The sequence below is a fragment of the Podarcis muralis genome, chromosome 1 (assembly GCF_964188315.1).
Source record: "Podarcis muralis chromosome 1, rPodMur119.hap1.1, whole genome shotgun sequence".
Taxonomy (NCBI): Eukaryota; Metazoa; Chordata; class Lepidosauria; order Squamata; family Lacertidae; genus Podarcis; species Podarcis muralis.
In genome coordinates, this window is record NC_135655.1 from 81,301,823 (window position 1) to 81,322,744 (window position 20,922).

The 20,922-nt window shown below is 47.5% G+C and overlaps 1 protein-coding gene across 1 annotated transcript in view; it reads right to left on the reverse strand.

Moving 5' to 3' along the window:
- Window positions 1–669: 669 nt before the first annotated feature.
- The window catches only part of DTX4 (deltex E3 ubiquitin ligase 4), a 39,036-nt gene continuing 18,783 nt past the window's right edge, over window positions 670–20,922 (reverse strand). Inside the window, exons 2-9 of the mRNA XM_028738078.2 lie at window positions 17,979–18,753; window positions 13,035–13,096; window positions 11,985–12,146; window positions 9,165–9,226; window positions 8,265–8,417; window positions 6,343–6,504; window positions 6,080–6,169; window positions 670–3,941 (exon numbers count right to left, since the gene is read on the reverse strand). Of these exons, the coding sequence (XP_028593911.1) occupies window positions 3,708–3,941; window positions 6,080–6,169; window positions 6,343–6,504; window positions 8,265–8,417; window positions 9,165–9,226; window positions 11,985–12,146; window positions 13,035–13,096; window positions 17,979–18,753 (1,700 nt within the window). The 3' untranslated portion in view covers window positions 670–3,707. The remainder of the gene's footprint in view (window positions 3,942–6,079; window positions 6,170–6,342; window positions 6,505–8,264; window positions 8,418–9,164; window positions 9,227–11,984; window positions 12,147–13,034; window positions 13,097–17,978; window positions 18,754–20,922) is intronic.

Here is a 20,922-nt window from a genome sequence, read left to right on the forward strand (position 1 = left end):
CAACCTGGTGGCCTCCAGGCACAGCCTCTTAGACACAGCTCCTGTCAGTCCAAGCTCACCTAAGGGATGAGCTTGTGGTTTCTAACCCTCTTCCTGACAGGCTTTGCACCTTTCATCACCGCATCAGAGGCAGGCATTCCCAATTTCTCCAGCATGTCCAAATTTCTCCAGCACGGCATCGTAAGGATTGGGAGAGGAGAAAGAGAAGGTGCACCTGTTTGATTCCTGCAGGCCATGCAGCTGTTAATGGCACAGTATCTCAGAAAAAAGTTGGCAATCTGAAGTATGAACAGCGAGTATGAACAGATTGCAAGATTAGATCCAACTCAAATTAGAAGTTTAGCAAGATGATCCTGTTTTGTTCCTTCAGTTCTTTCCCTGCCTTCTGACACCTACAAATGAAAGATTTTGATTCTGTCCAAAATCCAAGAATTAGAAGTCCTTCACTGGATCTAAACCTTTTCCTTCAAGTTGTGTAGTGAGTTGGTTTTCCATCAACTCTCATCTCAAGCCGAAGTATTTGCTTTCCCTGAAGCAAATTCCCCCTTGTGGCTGTTTGAAAGCCAATGTTCTCCCAGCTAAGTAAACTGCACACATTCACCTGCTCAGGAAGCAGCAACAATGAACAAAGGACAGACTCACAGACTCAGAAAACACAGACACGAGACATTCTTCAAAATTGGCAGTGGAGTTTTCCTTTTATTGTTGTACCCGCCCCCCCAAGGGTGCCATCCTGACGCAATGCAACAAACTAGAGACGGGCAAAACGCACCGTTCACAAACAACAAACAAACAATATACATCATGGCTTCCCCCTCACCCTGCCCTCCCCCCCCATCCCCAATACCACTACCAGCACCCCCACCACAACCTGCTTTGGGACTTGAAGAGGACAAAAAGTGGAAGAGAGAGACCCTCTTCCCCCCATCGCCCTCGACAACAGCGTCACATCAGGCTTGTCATTCCCTACGAAGTACAAAATTATCAACGGCTGGAGAGTTCAAGGAAGAAGTAACTCAGCCAAAACAAAAGCAAAATAAAAGGCAAACTGGCTCCCTTCAGTTGGGAGAGGACCGTGGCTGGAAGGTTGCCCTTCAAAATCTCTCCCCTATCCTGGAGGCTAAATCACATTTGAGGGAATGCCATGGTGTGTGTGTGTATTTGAGGGTGGGGCAGAGAGAGGTTGGATTTAGAGAGTTTAACAAGGCTGGGTAAACTCCCAAACGGGTTTTTCCCCCCTGCCAACTGAACCACTCAATCAAATCAAATCTATTAGGGGGAAATCCAAGAAGGAAATGCCTGGCAATATTTATTCAGAAAGGCATCCCTACATAATGTATGATGGCAACCCAGTCAGATGAGCGGCATATAAATTTATTTATTTATTTATTTAGATGATGATGTAGTAACTGAGTAAAAATTAAAAGGCTTAGACTGGCACTCAACCAAGTTTTACACACAGTAAACCCACTGACGATGACTAAGTTAGGACCATTAATGTCAATACGTCTATTCCACGTAAAACCTAGCTGAACATGTTCTTGACAGGAGTGTTGATGAGAAAGGAAGAGGAGATTCTCCAGGTGACATGTACCAAGGAGCCACCGATGATTTATTAAGAGCCTCTTTAAAAAATCACAGCACACTTAACAACCCTTGTGATGTCTCTGGGCTCCTCCACATTCACACACACCCTGCCGCCACCAAACCAGACAAGCATGCAGTCAGACATCTCTACAGACATGCTCCTTCCTATTCCCACATGCTCTCTCTCACACTTTCCATCTCTTTTATTTTCTCACCCGAGCCTGCCCCACAGAGCTTTCACATGGGTTATTAAGGTCTTCGCACATACAAAATACGTCAAAATATTTTATTCAAATATCAGGGGTGGGCAGGGAAGGGCAGGGACCCAAAGGGCTGTCACTCTTCCTGGGAGAGCCAATGTGGTGCCCTGCAGGTGCCGAATGACTCCAGCTCCCATCGACCCCAGCTGCTATGGCCAACAGTCAGGGATGATGGGAGTTGTAGTTCAGAAAAAAACTTCTGGGAGGGCCCCACACGGACGCCCCCTGCTCTGTGCCATGGCAAACTCTATCACAAGCTGTGCTTAGCCTCCAGGTCTAACTTAAGTACCATTGTATTACACATCCTAGCCTCAAAGCCTTTCTCATACATTACAAATATATATATAAATATATACATATATACGACAAACCCCCCAAACATGAGGTAAATAAATTCAAATCAGTATCCAGGGGACTCCCCCATACAAACAGTTCAAAAGAACCCACCTCAGGAGTGTGAGGAGGCAAAACCTGAAAGTGTCTTGCCTTCCACCACTTCTGTAAAGCCTCTCATTCCAACCCTCAACAGAAACAGATCGGACATAAAACAACCCCCCTAGGATGCAATTCACAAACAGAAAGAGAGATCGGGGCACATGGCTCTGTATTGGTCTGGAGAGAAGTAAATGCAATTGAGACAGGGAGGCCTGACCTAAACCCTAGCGAAGTCCAGGGGCCCAGCTGGATTGGGCAGATCCAGCCACAGGAGCAAGACTTGGGCTGCATGCACACCACGCCTCCAAGGCACATTCCAAGCACAGTCTTTCCCTCAAAGAATTCTGGGCACTGTAGTTTGCCAGAGGTTGCTGGGAATGTTCGCTCTGTGAGGGGTGAACTACAGGGCCCAAAAGACAGGGCTGCAAATGTGCTTTAAAGGTATATAATGTGTACTTTCTCAGCCTCAGTCTGGAATGGACCGACTTTATCCAGAGGCAAGTGTGGGCCAGATCCAATATGCCAACTTGCAGGGAAGCAAGGGGTTTATTGCATCCACCTAATGCAGTATAGATACCAGCTGTGATTCAGTTATTCTGCTCATCCAAGTTTTGAGTCGGATGCAAGGGCTTGCCTACAGCTGACCCAGTTTGGAATGCATCCAAGAGAAGGAATTCCCAGCCTGCTTCCTCAAGGAACTGGGGCAGGCTCTAGCAGGAAGTGGGCCTGCTTCTTAGCTATCTTAAAATAGGGACGGAGAGGCAGCCTCAGAACGTATGAGAGTGCCAGAGAGCACCAGACCAGCAAACAGCACATTTCTGACTCACACTGAGCCACGACATGAAAGCAGTGACATGACAACATGGAACCAGGCACCTAGCTGGGCAAGAAAGAGAGGCCAGGGCCAATTTTAATCCTCAGTGCCTTTGGGACGGACAGCCACCTTTCTTAGCTCCGAGTGCTGCCACCCGAGACGCCTGCTTGCCCCCAAGGCATACCTTCTGTTGTTTTCACAGAATTTAAAGTGGGTCTTTATTTGCCCCTCCCCCCACAAAAATGCCAGGCCAGGTATCGGAGCTCCTAACTATAAAAGCAGCTTTGGGTGCTGAGGTTAATATAACCTCAGGCCTTGTCAGGACACTGCAGCCCAGGCCCAAGACAAGCTGGGTACGGGGAACTTTCCCAGGCTCGTTTGCTCCCAGCAGCCAAATGCTGTAGGACTGGCGGCTTCCAACCTGAGCGAGCCCCTAAGCGGACTGCTGGGCAGGCAGAACCAGGCCTTTTAAGAGGCAGATGGTGGCTGTGGCAACAAGAGGCAGAGAGGGCAGATCAGGCACAGTGGACGAGGGAGAGGGACGCCGGCTCTTTTTTCGTAGCTCCGCCCCAGGCAGGGCAAAGCCTGTCCCCTCCCCTCCCCCAGTGCCCTCAATCCTTCTCCTGGAGCGTACTCTCCTCCGTGATGCCCTGAGCAGCCAGTTCAGCCAGCACATTGTCCAGGTAGTTGGGATCAGGGTAGCCGTGGCCCGTGAGGTTGGAGCCAAACTCTGTCTTGTGGTGGATCTCGTTCCAGATCACCGTGTCCGACTCGCCTGTGGTGCTTGAGGTGCCAATGGCAAAGATCAGACGCCGGTCCCAGGCTACCAGAAGCAGCTTCAGCACCTGCCAGAGGGAAGAGGGGAAAGGGGTTATGGGGAGGAGTTTGCCCAAAGCCCAGCGCCTCGTAGCACAGACTACTTCGCAGAAGAGAAGCCCTGCTGGATCAGGACCAAAGGCCCATCTAATCCAGCACCCTGTGCTCACAGTGGTCAACCAGATGCACATAAGCAGGACCTGCGTGTGACAGCACTCTCCCCACTTATGATACCTGGCAACTTGTACTCATATGGCCTCAAACACAGAGGAATAATAATAATAACAACAGTAATAATTTTATTATTTATACCCCGCCCACCTGACTGGGTTTCCCCAGCCACTCTGGGCGGCTCCCAACAGAACATTAGAAACAGAATAAAACTTCAAACATTAAAAACTTCCCTAAAATACACACAATGTGCACCTGATACACTTGCAAACACTTGATGCTGTTGGTGCAGGAATCCGTTCAATAAGTATAGACAAGATTCCACAATCTTATGCTTGCAGCAAAGGTGTGTTAACACTACAAGTGCACAGGGAATGGAGGCAAGGGACTGTGCCCAATGCAAGGGCCTTGTGCAAAATGTCTTACACTTTGAAAGACCAGAGGACCCCTTTTCTTCCAAAAGGGGAAATCTTGTTATAGCCTCAAGCATGTAGAAAGAAAGGTAAGGCACCATTTCCCCCCAAAGATCTTGCAAAGTGAAGAACTGCCCCAGGCAAACTGGGTCACCTTTTCCCCCACTGATATTTAATCCACTTTTAAAAAGTGAGAGTAGGGAAGATGGCATCCTAGCATATATGAACAAACAGGGCTTCAGCCAGGGAAGACGGAGAATGTCACTGAACATTGACTTTTTTTAATGGTTTATCTTCTAGACCTTGTCCTCACACTGTCATTGGTGAACCTTTGGGGTACTTCTAGCATGCTCCCCATAAAGTAGGGCAGCTGGCAACAGCAGTAGCTCTTCATGGTGTGTTCCCACAGTACTCATTAAATGAACTGAAGTGCCTCACACATTGGAAGTGTAAGCATGTACAGGCCAAATCTGTAACATGAAGCAGGATTTTGTGAAAAATGAATTAGGAAGGCATTATGAGCCTATTATCCTGCTGTATCAAACTCTCCCCTCCAATTCTCTCTGTTTTAACTTTCCCCCATCTTCCTATGATCTTTTCTATGTCACATTAATACCACTTATAATAAGGCATTCTGCAGCACCATAACTCAGGAAAGAGGATTTCATGCTTCAATTCAATAATATGTGGGCATTTGAAAAATTATCCATCTCAGCTTCAAAACCAGGAGATTCCCCACCCCCCACCCCCCAGTTTTCAGAGGCAGAGAGCTTCTGCTGAAGGACTGAGAGTCAATCTGCAACAAAGTTATGCCGGGGCTTTGTTTGAAAAGACACAGGAACATTCAAAAACTGCTTTTAACCCTCCACTACCATTTATTTTGACAGTTTCAATCTGCTATTGGGGCCAAATAGATCCCTTTTAAGTCCTAGCTGGAAATAAATATATGGTATTTCAATACACAGTCTCACACAAAAACTGCTGGGGTACAATTTTAAATTAAAGTTTGTTACTGTCGTTCTTGTTAAAAACAACAAAGCATGTGCAGAAAGCAGCAAGTATCTGCGTGTTTGGTATGGGCAAACCTGTGATGTGTTATTTGGGGTAAAGATACAGCCCACCAATTAGGCAATCCTCATGAAACTATCAAGAACAAGACAGAAACCCCAAAATTCCTAGGTAAAATATTGGTTTCAAAGCATGCTATTCAATGTAGTGCCAAGGAGATAATTTCATCAGTGTGCACTGATCCCCACACCACCGCTGCAAACTGTTACAGGGGTTCTCTGTGACCCTCCAGAGTATAAATGGGGAGGAGGGTTGAAGCCCCATTGTGCTAGCAGGAGCCCTCATGCTGGCTTCAACTAATGGAACAGGGTATCTGAATGTGGCCCAAAGTAAACAACCTAACCCTTAATATTATAGGTAAGAAATACACGTTGCGGGTTTGCACGGTGAGTGTCCTTGCTGCGTCAAGGTAAAGCCAACATGGAGCAGAACCAACACGCTACTGTAAAGCTAAGTGGTATAACCACAATGAATGGTTGTGCTTGAAATTCCTACAGCACGAAGATGCCACTTACCTTTCTGCCTCTTTCACTCTCTGGGAGGTAACAGTGTCGGGGGAAGCCCCGTGCAGTGAAGCTCTTCCCAGGATTGGGATGCTCTGGTCCCTAAAAAGAATGAGATGCACATGAAAATGAATGTGACTTTTCAAATATCTTTGAAGGAAGTTCACAGGATGAGAAAGGCCCCACTAGTCTCGAAGCATGAAGCTGGTTGGGAGATAAGACAGTAGGATCTATCTGAGGGTCATGTGTGTTCTGTAATGAAGCCAGAATCTCACCTGGACCCCCGGTGGAATGTTGTAGATAATTCGGATGGTTTTACAGTCGAGGTGCCCAGGCAAGGAATGGGGAATAAGGTGATATTCCATCTTCCCAGGAGGTTGGGTGCCAGTCTTCACTCCATAGATGGTCTTGCAGGTTGGACACTGCAAACTCCCATCCTAAAAGCACAGTAGGCAGGCTGTAATGCTGGGCAATAATTTTAGAACAGCACAGAATAAAACGACACCAGGCTGACATTATAATCACACGGCCACAAAGAGCCAGCAGTGGTGGTGGAAGAATGGACGGCTATTATCTCCTCTTCCAGAAAAGTAGGAAGCACTTTGCAATCTCATCCATCCCCAAGCGGAGAAACACAAGCACACAAAGCAAGGTTAGGTTCCAAGGCCCAGTCTTACATCTAAGCCCTGTGAATCTTGCCTTCACTTGGTCCCTAGCCCCCCCCCCCCAATTTAGCCTGTCGCTATTCCAACTGGCAGTAGATCTCCAAAGTCTTGGTCAGAAAGGTTTTTCCCATGAACCTGCAAAGATCTGTGTGCAAAATACATGCCACCACTGAATGGAAGGCCTTCACATCACGTTTTTGTGCTTTTAGGTATTCGGCTGAGACATCTTAGGTCATCTTTTAAAAATGTACATGTGTGAAACATTTTTAAGCCCCAGTGAAAAAAAACCAATTGCGGCAGAAGCAGCCAAGAAATGTGGGAGCAAAGTAGTGTTATCTCCAGAAAGATGATGGGTTCAGGAATGTTTTGGGCTCAGCTCAAAAGGAAAGAGTTTTAAGTCTGCCCACAGAAGAATTTGTTTTCATGTTAGAGCTGTTACGTTACTAGGGCTATTACAGCCTTTTTAAAATGCAGTATGGAATTCCAGAATTAAATCTCTCAAAACCATGGGCTTCAACTGGGACTAAGTGTACTTTGCATGAATTCTTTTTAAAGGAAAAAAAAAAGCAACGTTCCTTGGAAAGTCAGTGTTTGCAATTAATAAGTGGGACACGCTTGCCCTTAATTTGCACAACATAAAGTGCTTTTTGCTAGCCAAGCAGGAAAGACAAAGAGTTTAGCAGATTACTGAGGCCCCATCACTGTTTGGCTTCTAAGCAATTTCCTAGCTATACCCTGTTCCTCTGTATGTTTTTTTCTCCATAGCCAAATGGCTCAGAAACATATTTTTTGTTTTAATAAAAGCTCACTTTTCAGGATGCTTGTGTCATGCCATCACAGAAGTGCAGAACGTGCAGTCTTGGTTCTGACTCATTAAAGACAGAAGCATTAAAGAGGTCTGTTATATGATAGGGGTGGGGAGCCTCAGAGCGCAGGCCAAGCTTGGTTTGCCAGGGGTTCAAATATGCCCCAAGAGACAGTTTCCCCCAAACCATGCCCACCTGCCCCAAACCTGATGCCCTATGTGATGTCAGGTGTGGGGCAGGTAGGGATGCAACTGCTGGTGCATAGTCGGGAGCTGTACAGGGCTCTCTTGCTTATGCACTGGCAAGGGAAAGCATTAACTGAAACATTAGCTGAAGCCTCCTGGATTGGCTATACAAGGTGCTTTGAAGTCCTGACTTCTGAACTTCAAAGTGTTCCATCTACTGGTATCACTGTGACATCAGATGACTGATAGGTGAGCAGCCCCACCCACCCGTCTGGCCCGACTCATGCGGCCCCTGGAAGGTTGCCCAGAAGGGAATGTGGCCCTCAAGCTGAGAAATTTTCCCCACCCCAGCAGTATATAAATTAACCAACCAAATAATAAATATATAAGCCACATCACAGTGACTTTCCTATATCAGCAATATCGTTGCCTGTCAGTACTATCAAGTACCAAAAGAGCTGTTCAGTCCTGGCCAGAATTCATGGGTACCCACTCCAGAGACTGCAGGCCTCCCTCCGCCTTCCCCACCCCAGGAACGCACCTTGTTCCCGTTGTTGTACATTGCCACGAGGCAGTGGAGGTGATACATGTGGCCGCACTTGGAGAGCTTTCCCACCAAGTCTGGCTTGATGGCTGGCTGAGGGCCCTTGTACCCTGAAGGGGCGGAGAGGCGCTCCATGCAGATGGTACAGTCCTGAAAAGGGGCGAGAAATGGCGTTGAACACAAGAGCAGAACATATGCGCACATAGAAACATTCGCCTGAAGGAAGCCCAGCCTGCTAATGGCTGGCACCCTTGTCACGTTAATGTCGTTCTCGGCAGCAATGAGATAACGGCGTGAAGTTCACCTGCCACCTCCTGCCGCTGCCATTACTCTATGCCGCAAATGGCGAATCTGTGACGTCCCAAAGTCATTGGGACTACAACTCCCATCATCCCTGTTTTGGCACCTGAGGTGGACCCCAAAATGGAGCCTCTCTCCCTGCCAGGGAAGAAAGGTTTTGAGCGAAGACCTACATCAGGAACACGAGGGGGAATAAATATCTTTGGTATCTCCAGGCAGGGCTGGGATAGGATCCTGCATGAAACCTTGGAGGGCCACTGTCAGTCAATGAGTGCAGATAGGGTGACGCTAGAAGGCCCAGCAGCAGCTTCCTGTAGCCCATGCCCATTCACTCACTATTTGACAGTCCATGTCCCCTTGCCCTAGCCAGGTCATTGGTGCGATAGAGATTATGATGCTTTCAGAAGAAGCCTGCATCTCTGCTCTGCTCTCAACAATGCTCAGCACATGCTCAGTGCTAGAGAAATGGTTTGTTGCAGTAAGGTTAAGGCAACCAACACTCTGGGGAGCCTGCACCAAGAAAACCTATGCCCAGGTCCAACACGTTAGCTGCTGTACTACACTACAGACATGCTGTACGTAAAAAAACAGACTTGCCTCTTCTGGGGGATGGCGCACCTTCTGCAAGTATTTCTTCAGCACCTCCTCTGGGGTTTTACCTGGACAAGGAGGGGGAAACAAGAGAAGATCAGCAAGTTGCAGGCATTGTTCCTGAAGCCAAACAGCAAGGTGAAAGGCAGGGAAACAAAGGGGGAATGAGAAATTTGGAGGGCACAAGAGAAACCAAAGTTGCCATCCCTTGCTTTGTGCAACTTGGCTATATTGCCCCCTTCCCCCGTCACCTGGAGCTATTTACTTTGCACATACTCGTTCAATCCAGATGCCACTATACTGAGGTTTGTGTACCTCAATCATGGTTTATGCGTGATATCCAAACTGACCAACCAGAGTCTGCAATTAGCTGGCAAACCAGAATCAGAAGCCATGGGTTGAAGTGGAGAGTTTGGTACGATGTCCTGATCAATATACTACAGTTAGGACTCTTTGTCTCTGATCTGCCCCTAGCCCAGTTTGTGCTAATGATGGATCTTTCCACCATGCAAAATCAAAATAGGACCAGTAACATCAGTACATTTTTTTTTTTAAATTGAGAAACATGAGCAAGAATGGTAAGACTCCAATTTGAAACCTTAATTCACATCTCCACTCTTACCGCCCCCCTGCAAACTCACATGTGTGCAAAGGTCATGTGCCTGTTGTCTGTCCCTCCCAGGGGTGCTTTAGTGTTCCTGAAAAAGACTCTGCCCAGTTTGTGCTGCAGTCCAGTGTTGGGCTAAGCAACTTTTCCTAACTTATCTCCAGGTCCACTGCAGACCTGGCTCTTGTTTGTGCTGGCAGAGGCACCTTCAGCCTCCCTTGCTTCCACCCGAGCATCTCAAAAGCTAAGTAAGCCGAGATGTGATTGGACACTGAAAGGATCTTTGCAGATTGACAAAGGAGCAACCATGCTCAAGACCAGAGATAGGGAACCTTTTCTCTGCTGAGGGCTGCAATCCCTCCGGCAAAACAGTGACAGTCTGCAAGCACCCCACAAGGGCACCCCATGCTGCAACATTCTGTTGCATGCCCCATTTGTTCAATCCACTGTTGATAATTTTTTCCCAGAGTTCTTTGTTTCAGATAGTTAAAAAAAATAATCATTAAACATCTGCCATGTTTTCCCCCCCTACTTTCTACTGAATTCACAGCTTTTTCTTTCTATTTTGTGCGTCTAAGAATGTAAACTCAAGTCTTTCCAAGAACTTGATGTCTTCATACGACTTTATAAAATGTAAGGTGGGAAGGGGGTGGAGTGCACTAGGTTTGCATTCACAGGAATTTAATTGCAAAATACCAAACAGCTGCCTGTGGGCCAGATCAATTGCAGCTGGATCCTACTCAGAAACAAGCCCAACTGTGACCAACTGATCTTACTTGAGGGGAAGGGTGTATAGCACTGCAGCCTTAAGCTGGCCATCTGGGAAAAGACAGCAAGGGAGTGTCATGCTGTCAGCAAGAGCCTTTCTGTTTCTAGAGAAAGAGACGCTGGAACTCAAAGAGTGTCCAAGAACACCACCCCCTTATCTGGAAACCCTTCAGGCTGATCCCTGATGTGTGGGATTCTGTAGGAACCTGATGAGGGAAATGCAGTCTACGTGCTCTGGGGCATCTTAATATATTCTTAATTAAAATGCTCCAGGGTTGATCCTTAGAACTGATAACCGATTTCAGTGCTCCGCCCTGGATCTCTGAGCCTATCTGCAAGCCTATCTGCCCTTGTCAGCATTGTATGAGGCGTGCTGGATGCGATGTCAAGGCCCCCTTTGTTGTCAGCTCTTTGCTCCTTCCTCCTTTACAGATGTGCAACAGGCACCAGTGAAACTGGTTAGCCTTATGGAGTCCCTTCCTGGATTATTACTACCTGTCAAGCAGACGTGAAGTACTCTGGAGAAAGACAGGGAGGGTAGTACAGTATGCTTGCTACAGCTGGGCCAGGAAATTATGAGGGGGTGGAGGATGTGTGCAAGTCAACAGCAGGGGACATGTGTTAGGTAATGCTGCAGTTGGGAGCCGTCCAGGATAATGTTTTGGAAGAACACTGGTTGGATAGCTGCCATTGTCTGGCCATCAACAGATGCAGCCACACACTGGTATGGGACAGAGAAGCGGGAGAAGTGCAGGGAAGCAGAATGATGGTTTAGAACCAATGTGGTGCCCTCCAGATGTTGCTGGGGCACATGCAATAGTCAAGGGTGTGGTAGTTGCAGTATTACAACATCTGGAACACACTATGCTAATTATCCTTGCATTGGAACAAGGTTTGGGTGGCAGCTATAAAGGGCCAGGAAAGAAATCGGAGAAAGGGGAAGGGTCCACAGACTGATGAGCATAAAGACAGGAACATACTGTCTGATCTGCAAAGATGAGTGCTATTGAGCGGGCAAGTCCTCAGCTAGCTCACCGTCCTGTTCTAAACCCTTCAGAAGGAGTCAATCAGTGATAATGCAGCAGCACATGGGGGTGGGCATCAGTCATGAACAGCTTGGGTCTGCATCTAGGGGCTCTGTTAGGAGGAGAGTGAGCTGAACGAGGAACGTGGTGTGAGCTTTACACAGCAAAACTAAGGCTTTATTTTCCATTGCAGATGGGAGTCTCAAACCATGGTTTGACTTTTAACTGTAGTTACTGTAAACCATGGTTTGGCGTGATGTCTGGATGGAGTTACTTTCTGCAGCGCTCTTTGTGGTCTGAACTGTGTAGATTGACAAGTGGAGGGCAGATGGCTTCTGGGCTCCATTAAGGTCCTGCTGTGGCCTCCTGGTACTCTAGTTTTAGAATCCTATGAGAAGAAAAGGTAGAGGGGTTATCCATTCTTACCTTTCTTGGTCTGCTTTTTGGTGGTCTTGCGGCAAGTATTGGATATCCCAGGGATGGATTTGATTTCACTCTTGCTGACTGGAGGGGGATGCAAAACTAGCTTTGGGGGTCGAGTGAGGCAGACCGGCAGACCAGCAGCACTCATGAGGATCCCTGTGATGCCTGGGTGGGACAGAGGGGTATTTGAGAAGTTGATTCCTCTTTGCTCCCCCAATGCTCCATATTTCTCCATCCATTTGCCTCCTTAGGCCAAAACCATTCATTAACAAAGGGAACACCCTCCGCATTACGTTGCAAGGACATGGTGCTCTGCAAATTCATTTTCTCTGCAAGCCCTTATCTAGAGGAGACCCCAAGTGTTCTGCTTATGGTACCCTGTGTGTTGGATCTCACCTTCATCTATGAGGGTGGGATGGCAAGATCCTACCATTCCTAGCTCTTACAATATCATAATGTAACAGGCAAGTCATAATGTAACAGGCAAGTCAGAGGTAAAGGCTGATAATCCTTGGAGACCTAAGCAATTGTTATTTGTTATTTGCAAATTAAAATTCAAAGCTTAAAAGCTTGTGTGGTAATTATTCTGCAATTACTAACAACAGTGACAACAAGGTAGCTTGAACTATCCTGCAGTCCATCATGGAAATTAAAGCTTCACTTCTTTAAAGCTGCACTTCCTGCCCATGGCAGTGTTTATTCCATTGTGGACCCCCAATATTGTTTAGACCCCCAACTCAGCCAGCATGGCCAATGGTCAGCGATGATTAAAGTTGCATTTCAAAAACATCTGGAGGGCCACAGGTTTTGTACCTCACCAAAGAATGTCACCATTACCTCCCTTTTAATATTTCTTTGGGCGTGACTCCTGTCTTTAACCCATATGGCAACTCTGCATATCCTCTGCATTCACTGAATAAACATACTGCACAGACGAACGCCAAACCCTCATCAAACTTATTACAGCTCCTTAGATATCCCTTATTTAGGCCAAGCAACAGCCATAAATCACTGATGACTGCTCTGTTTCTACAGTGACCCTAACCCTCTTACCTGCCAGTGCTGGATTGACTGGGCTTGAGCCATTGAGGTTTTTCACAGGAACTGTAGGGACCCTGCAAAGAAAGGAGGCACCGCTTACAAGTGGCTGTGGACACATTCGGAATCATTACGAAAAGCAGAATACTCAAGAACCAATTCTCAGAGAGGCAGATGCACTAGTCTCTTGAGGAAAAACAGCAGCAGAATCTTGTGCCACCCTAAAAGACTAACAAGTTTATCATGGCATAAACTTTCACAGACTGCAGAAATTCAAGCTAACGCTTCAGGCATCTGATGAAGCGGACTGTCGTCCATGAAAGCTTAAGCTATAACAAGTTTATTGTCTTTAAAGTGCCATGAGATGTTTTACTTTTCTTAAGAACCAAGCAAACATGGAAGGAGATGAGGCACAGAATTCAAAGGACGCTTTAGAATCCCTTTGAGGAACGAAACTGGAGATTCTGTGAGGTCGGGTGTGTGTGTGTGTGTGTTGGCGCTCTATGCTACACTGGGTGGCAGGTTCCCTGCCGTTTCTCTGATCCCCAGACTGGTTTCTGTTAAGACCCTGAAAGTGACGAAAAGCAGCGTGTTCCCACTAAACTAGCCTGGCAGGTTGCATCCCTGCCTTTGGCTGCTAGTAGCCTGAGGCACAAACACAAGCCCTGGCTGAGTAAAGAACCGCGGCCTGGGAGAGGCAAGCGCACCTGTATGTATCTGAAATAAGGGTGTGTGCCAGAGACAGCAGGACGGGTTTGACGAAAGGGCAAGTCTGTGGTTGTGACAGCCTTTGTATCAGCATGACTCCTGAAAGGCGTGTGTATGCAGGGGGATGGGGAAGAGGGTCAGGTGTGCACTAGCTGTGGTCTTCTAACCATGATGATCTTCTGCCTTCCTACATAGCAGAGAGGGTCAACTACAGTGGTACCTCGGGTTACATACGCTTCAGGTTACATACGCTTCAGGTTCCAGACTCCGCTAACCCAGAAATAGTACCTCGGGTTAAGAACTTTGCTTTAGGATGAGAACAGAAATCATGCTCCGGCAGCACGGCGGCAGCAGGAGGCCCCATTAGCTAAAGTGGTGCATCAGGTTAAGAACAGTTTCAGGTTAAGAACAGACCTCCAGAACGAATTAAGTTCTTAACCCGAGGTACCACTATATAGGACTGGGCAGTGAGTGATCATAGTAACAGTGGGGATGGATTCCCCAGAGAGAAAACGTTATTGCTTTTTCGAGGACCACTTCCTGGAAATACTTGTACCCTGAAATAGGCTATTATTCACAGGGGTGGGGAACTGGTGGCCCTCCAGAAGTTGTAGCTCCCATTATCCCTAACCACTGGCCATGCTGGCTGGAGGCTGATGGGAGTCAAGATCACTGAAATAACCTGTATGTGCCTGATTCCCACCCCACAAATAGTGACGATCTGAAAATGCAAAGTGATGTTGAGGGAAATTTGAAAGCTTGAAGTTTTAAAAAATAACATGATTTTCTTCTTCTTCTTCATGTGCTGTCTAAATGGAGGAAAAACCACCGAGAGTGAAAGGGTTGTGGAGTAAAAAATAAAAGTGTAGTCCCACAACTTTTTTAGAACAGGTCCACATGACTGCTTCATGCATTCCTGGTTAGCCACTGTGGGGCAGGATGTGTCCTACAAAAGCAGCAACTCAACCCCCCCCCCATGTTCCAAATATTTGGGTACCCTTCGACCTAAGTCATGAAGCCGGCAGGTGGACAGTACAGTGGAACCTCAGTTTTCAAATGTCTTGGCTGCTGAACATTTCGGAAGCCGAATGCCGAAAACCTGGAAGTGAATGCTTCCATTTTTTTAACGTGCCTTGGAAGTTGAACGGCTTCCAAGGCGCGTTTCTCTATTTTTTCAATTGAATTCTCTGACCACCCATTGAGCTTCGGTTGTCAAACGTTTTGGATGTCAAACGGTCTTCCGGAATGTATTATATTCGACAACCGAGGTTCCATTGTACAATCTATACTGGGTCCTGTCAGCCATGCAAGGCCAAGAGACGCCAACCTCGCCTGACGAATCCTGCCTATGCCTGTACGACGCAGAGAATTTGTCTGGCCAAATTCTAACAGTGGCTTCACATATCAGAAATAGCCATTCAATGGCCATTCTAAACTGTATGCCCTTTAGAAATGAACAATCCTCAAATTGCTCCACACACACACACACACACACACACACACACACACACGGGAAGTCGAGGCATCTGGGACAGGGACGGATGAAGTATGCATGAGAAGGCAACAAGGCCTGAATGACAAACAGAGCGAAGGACCTTTCTAGCTGGACAATAGTTGCCGTAGAGACAGACCAAGACCTAACTGGAGACATAGAATCCTCTAATCTAAAGACAGAGGCATTGGCCCACCCCTCTCCCATTCCCTAGCACTCCTCTCACTGCGCCTTTCTCCAGCTCTTTAGAAACCTTGGTCGTGTCTCCAAGTTATTCACAGGGCCTTTTGTTCCAGCAAACATCGCCTTGGCCCCTTCCTCCCTTGCTCTCTTCCTTGGGAAAGTCTTTTGGAAGGGTCACGGGCAATGGGGCGGGGGGGGGGGAGCCACCGGGCGACAGAAGGCCGATGGCAGTCAGACAAAAGGGGAGAAACACGCTAATTAGATGACCAAGAAAGAGTGTTTTGGTCAGGGGAGGGTGGGGTGTCTTCCAGATCAGGCAGTGGCGTGAAAAGCTTTCAATAGGGCTTTTGAGAGGAAGGGTCCCTAGATGTGGAGGGGAGAGAAAAAGAATGTTTCACTTCCTCATTAGTATTCAAAAGGGGTTTGCAGGCATCTCCCCCCCCCCCCCCATTTTCATGGTTAAAGGGGTCTGTGGTATTTGCTATAAGTTGGGGAACGCGGGAGCTGAGAGAGGCCGAGGTGGGGAGTGCCAGCTGTAGGCAGTCTTAGATCTTCATTAGGGATTTTTCTATCATGCCGGCATGTCAGGCTGCATACATTAAGCAACACCACAGCTTGGCCCCATCATGTTCTTCTAGATTCTCAAGTCAGGCCCTCTGACTTGCAACTGGCTCATGCTGCTGGAATCTCTAGAGATGCCTCAACTGCAACATTTTTGTTGTGTTTATTTAACATATTGTCCCGTTTCCCATGTTTTGTAACCTACTCTAGCACTGCCCATGACAATGAAGAGTAACAAATATATGAAATTAACGAACAAGTCAACACTTAAGAAGTCAGACTCTTTTCAACTGAACCCCCCCCCCCCCAATGTTTGTAACCTCCGAGCTTAGACTTCATGTCAACCTTTTCTCTCCTGTCCAGGTCCATATTCCCTTGGGGATAATTTGTTTAGGGCCACATGCAGACTGTGGGCAGGGCCAAAGTCAGCACTGGGATGGGAGGCACAGATCCAAAAATGGGGCAGGGCTGCCCCTTCTCTCTCTCACTCCCTTTCTTCCTAGATTACTCTTCCCAAAGGCCACACCTGGTTGTTTGCAAGGGAGTTGTAGGAACATAGGAGCTGCCTTATACAGAGTCAGACCATTGGCCCATCTAGCTCAGAACTGTCTCCACTGACTGGCTCTCTCGGATTCCAGGCAGAGCTCTCTCTTAGCCCCTCCTTGGAGATGCTGGGGATTGAACCTAAGACCTTCTACATTAGCAAAGCAGATCTTCTACCGCTGAGCTACAAAATAGAGCCGAGGGCTGCATATGGCCTGGAGCTTCAGATGGCCCAGCTTTGCTTTAGGAAGCCTTTTTGCTGAAAAATCCTTTCACAACACTGAAACTTGGCTTGCTATGAAAAACAGTAATCATTTTCAATGTGAGGCAAGATCTGGTTTGACTCATCATTTGTCTTGACTAACTGAGATGGGTGTTGGGCGTCTGTCTCTGCAGACCACGTCAAGCAGAGACAACAGATTTGGAGGGTGGGGGACTCAAAACAGCTTCTCCCACGTGATGACCCAAGGGTCCACCATGGTAAAACAGCAGTGACCCTTAAGAAGAGCCCTGCTGGATCAGGCCAAAGGTTCATCCAACTGAGCATCATGTTCTCAGTGGCCAACCACTGGATATCAACAAGCAGGCCCTGAGTGCAATAGCTGTCTCCTCATTTCTGAATCCTAGCAGCAGAGGTATAGTGCCTTCATCAGCAGAGACAGAATTATTATTATTATTATTATTATTATTATTATTATTATTATTATTCAATTTCTATAACATCCTTCATCTGAAGATCACAGGGGAGTTTGCAATATAGCCTTATCTACTTGCAGAGTGTGGACTCCATATGCAAAAAAGGGGAGGAGGCACTAATCTGTACAGTCTATAGGTGCTCGATTCACTCACAACTCAGGTTTCCTACCCCAGTGGTTCCCAAACTGTTCTCCTCATGGACCACTTGAAAACTGTTGAGGCTCTTGGCGAAACACGTAAGGATTTTTCAATTGTAATATGCTGCACTAGATACTGCATGATTTTTAACCGTATTCCCATCGCTTCTTTTGGTTCTTTTCTATTGCACTTTGTTGTATTCCATTGAATTCAAATTGTAACACAAATAATTTAAAATTTAAAATTATGCTCTGTCAGTGCAAACATTTCAGCTTGCTGGATGGAATGCCCCCCCCCCCCGGTGAACTGCTCTGAGGGTTCTCCCGACAGTCCGCTGCCCTGCCAATCTAGGGTGGGAAAAGAGAGGAAGGGAAACCCCTGTTGCACTAGTGAGTTGAATCTGGTCTGATGCAAGAAATAAAAGAAGCAAATAACAACACCATTAAAAATCAATAGGACTCAAATAAATAAAAATTAGTATGACCATTCTATGTGACTGATGTGCTGTCTGCTGTCCTCAACTACAAATCCACAGACACCTGAACGAGGCTGGTGAACCACTGGTGCTCCATGGACCACCGTTTGGGAACACTCACAGTCACACACCCCACTGTACAAGACAACTGCAATGTACTTACCCCGAGGCAATCAGCACACGGGACTGCGCAATGGCTAGGCGCTGCAGGTTGGTACGGTTCAGTGTATTAAGGCTGGCGCGGGTCACCTTGCCGTTGGCGCTGGTAGGGCTGGCGGGGGAGCTGGCTGTGGTGAGGGCCGGAGTGCTGGCTGCCTGCCTCCGGCTCACCTGAGAGGCCAGGGTCTTCAAGGAACTGCGCATGGTAGCCGCTCCGTCTTGGGGCTTGTGGATAGATGCTGGCATGGGGAGCTTGGCGCTGCCAGAAAGGGAGACAGCTTTACGGGGAGGCGGCGGTGGTTGTGCGGGCGGCTGCTGCTGCTGCAAGAGCTGCTGCTGGCTGACCGAAACGCCAGTCCCTCCGTTGCTTCCAGCTGCCACCGCCGCCTTGATGCTCATGACGAGGAGGCACTGGGGGCAAGTGCAGGCCGGCGCAGGAGGCGTGCTGGCCACCCCAGGGCTCGCCGGCCACGACTGGGATTTGGGCAAGGTGCCGGTGACCAACGGGTAGACCATGTCGAGGCGGCGGCGGACACGGCGCTTGCGCTGCGTCTGGCGGTTGATCTGCCCCATCGTGCTGAAGTCAATGATGTAGCAGAAGCCGATGGCAGTGAGGTCAATCCAGGGGTGCTGCTTCTCGTAGGCATGCTGGATGGTGATGCCCACCTCCATGTCGTAGGGGGTCCAGGTGCCATTGTCATTCTCCCACTCCCACACCACGCCCTTTCCCGGAGCCGAGGAGGGGTCGTAATAGCTGCGCCGCACGGGGCGAATGGTGCCTGTGGGAAAGAGCAACGGGACGAGGGTAAACAGAAAGGCCCAAAGAGTTTATTATAGCTCAAGGTCACACAAGCCTACTTGAGAATGAGGCTCAGAAAATGGTGTTTTTTTTTGAGAAGCACTAGTAGACAAGAGAGCTGGTGTAGCACAGTGGCGAACCTGTAAGTCTCTGCCTGAAATTTGGCAACCATCACCAAATCGCTGAGTGGCCCTGGGTCACGTGGATGTTATTGGCCTACCTCACAGGGTTGTTGCAAGGACTGCTAAGCTGCAGTACATTAAGTACACTGGTACCTCAGGTTAAGTACTTAATTCGTTCCGGAGGTCCGTTCTTAACCTGAAACTGTTCTTAACCTGAAGCACCACTTTAGCTAAGGGGGTCTCCTGCTGCTGCCACGCCGCTGGAGCCCGATTTCTGTTCTTATCCTGAAGCAAAGTTCTTAACCTGAAGCACTATTTCTTTATTAGCAGAGTGTGTAACCTGAAGCGTATGTAACCTGAAGCGTATGTAACCCGAGGTACCACTGTACTTTGGGCACCTATATATATTAAACAGAAACCCAACGGGCAATGGAGTGTCTTTGCGTGTGTGAAAGCTGTGTCTGATATATTCCAAATTTTCCCCCATTATGGAAGCAGGGGGTGGATCTATACAGTTCCATGCCATAATAGGAGGGTAGTAATTGGACGTTGATTGGCAGTCAGTGATTTGTGAGGGAAGCTGGGTAAGTTTGGGGGGCAAGTATCAGCAAAATGGATTTCTCTGGAAATTATCCACAGCTTGCTCACTGACTCAATTTCCTTTCAGCAAACTCTTTCGGTCTGAATAGGCAAAGTCGAAGTGGATTATAGGGCACCTCTCATCTTCTGTGCTTGGCTTTTGCCACAGAACTGCACTGCAGTTGAATCTCAGAGACTATGAGGCCACTATTGAAAGTTTGACATTCTCTCAGTCATATTCTAAGGATATGCACTGAATCGTATTGTATGGTCTATCCACTGGGTCACTGCTACTTTGCTGAAATCCCAGTCACGCCAAGCAATCCCTGAGGTGGTCCTCAAGCTGTCAGAAGGTGCTTTAATCTAGCAGAGGGAGGAAGACCATTTTCACCAATTGCCTTCCCCTTAGCGCGCGCACACACACACACACCACCCAGATCTCTCACATTGTCCCAAAGCTTCCTCCATTACCTCCTGGAGCAGATTTGAGAGTGGAGATGCATGGAGGAACGCAGGACAAAAATCACCTCTCACTCATTCTTCTGATGGGAGCCCATGCTGGAGGAGTGAGCTACCATGTGCATGAGGACCATAACTGAATACAACCCAATAGACTGGCACAGATCATAGTATTCATTATTAATACACTGTCAATTACTGTGCATTATGAACTTGAAGGCACTGCTTTCCATACAGTTCCACAACACAGTGATTACTCCTGATTTAAGTACTAGTGGTTTTCCAAAAATAATGTGACCTCTTTTTAATGTCCTCCCCCACTCTTTGTTTTGATTCATATTCATATTTGATCCACATTCATATTCTTACAGTGAAAATGGTGAAAGACGTGAGTGGTGCTTGGAGCAGTTTCAAAAGGAAAGGGGGGGCCACACAGGAGTCCCACTGATATGTGGGCTGCTTCACATGTTACTAATTAATAAACAGGACATGTATTTGTGCGTGTTTTTATGGGATCCTGTTGATATATGTGCCGGCTAGATGTGTTTACTTAACCATGTGTACACTGCAAAAGAAACCACTCAGAACTGCAACTGCCTCCCTTCTCCCTGTATCATGTTTTCATAGTGATATAAATGCTGAGATATACATAGCAGATAGTAACTTCTGAAGTGGCTTTGAGGGCGAGTCTTCAGCTCCTTGTCCCCACACCCACTCCACCCATATAATTCACTGTATTTATTATGTCCAGGCTCTGGGTGTCATTGTTTGTGCAGCCAAAATACTGCCACCCATACAAAAGAGGTCTGTAGGCGAGCAACATTTTTGAAGAAAAAACTTGAGCTCCGCTGCCACAAAAAAGCATGTTCACTGGCCATCAAATGCTGCTTGACTGGGCATAGCAGGGGGAGAGATGGGAGGAGGTGGGAGGGGGAATGCCTTGAATTCTTAACGGCAGCACTCCACACTGCAACATTTTGTTGCAGATT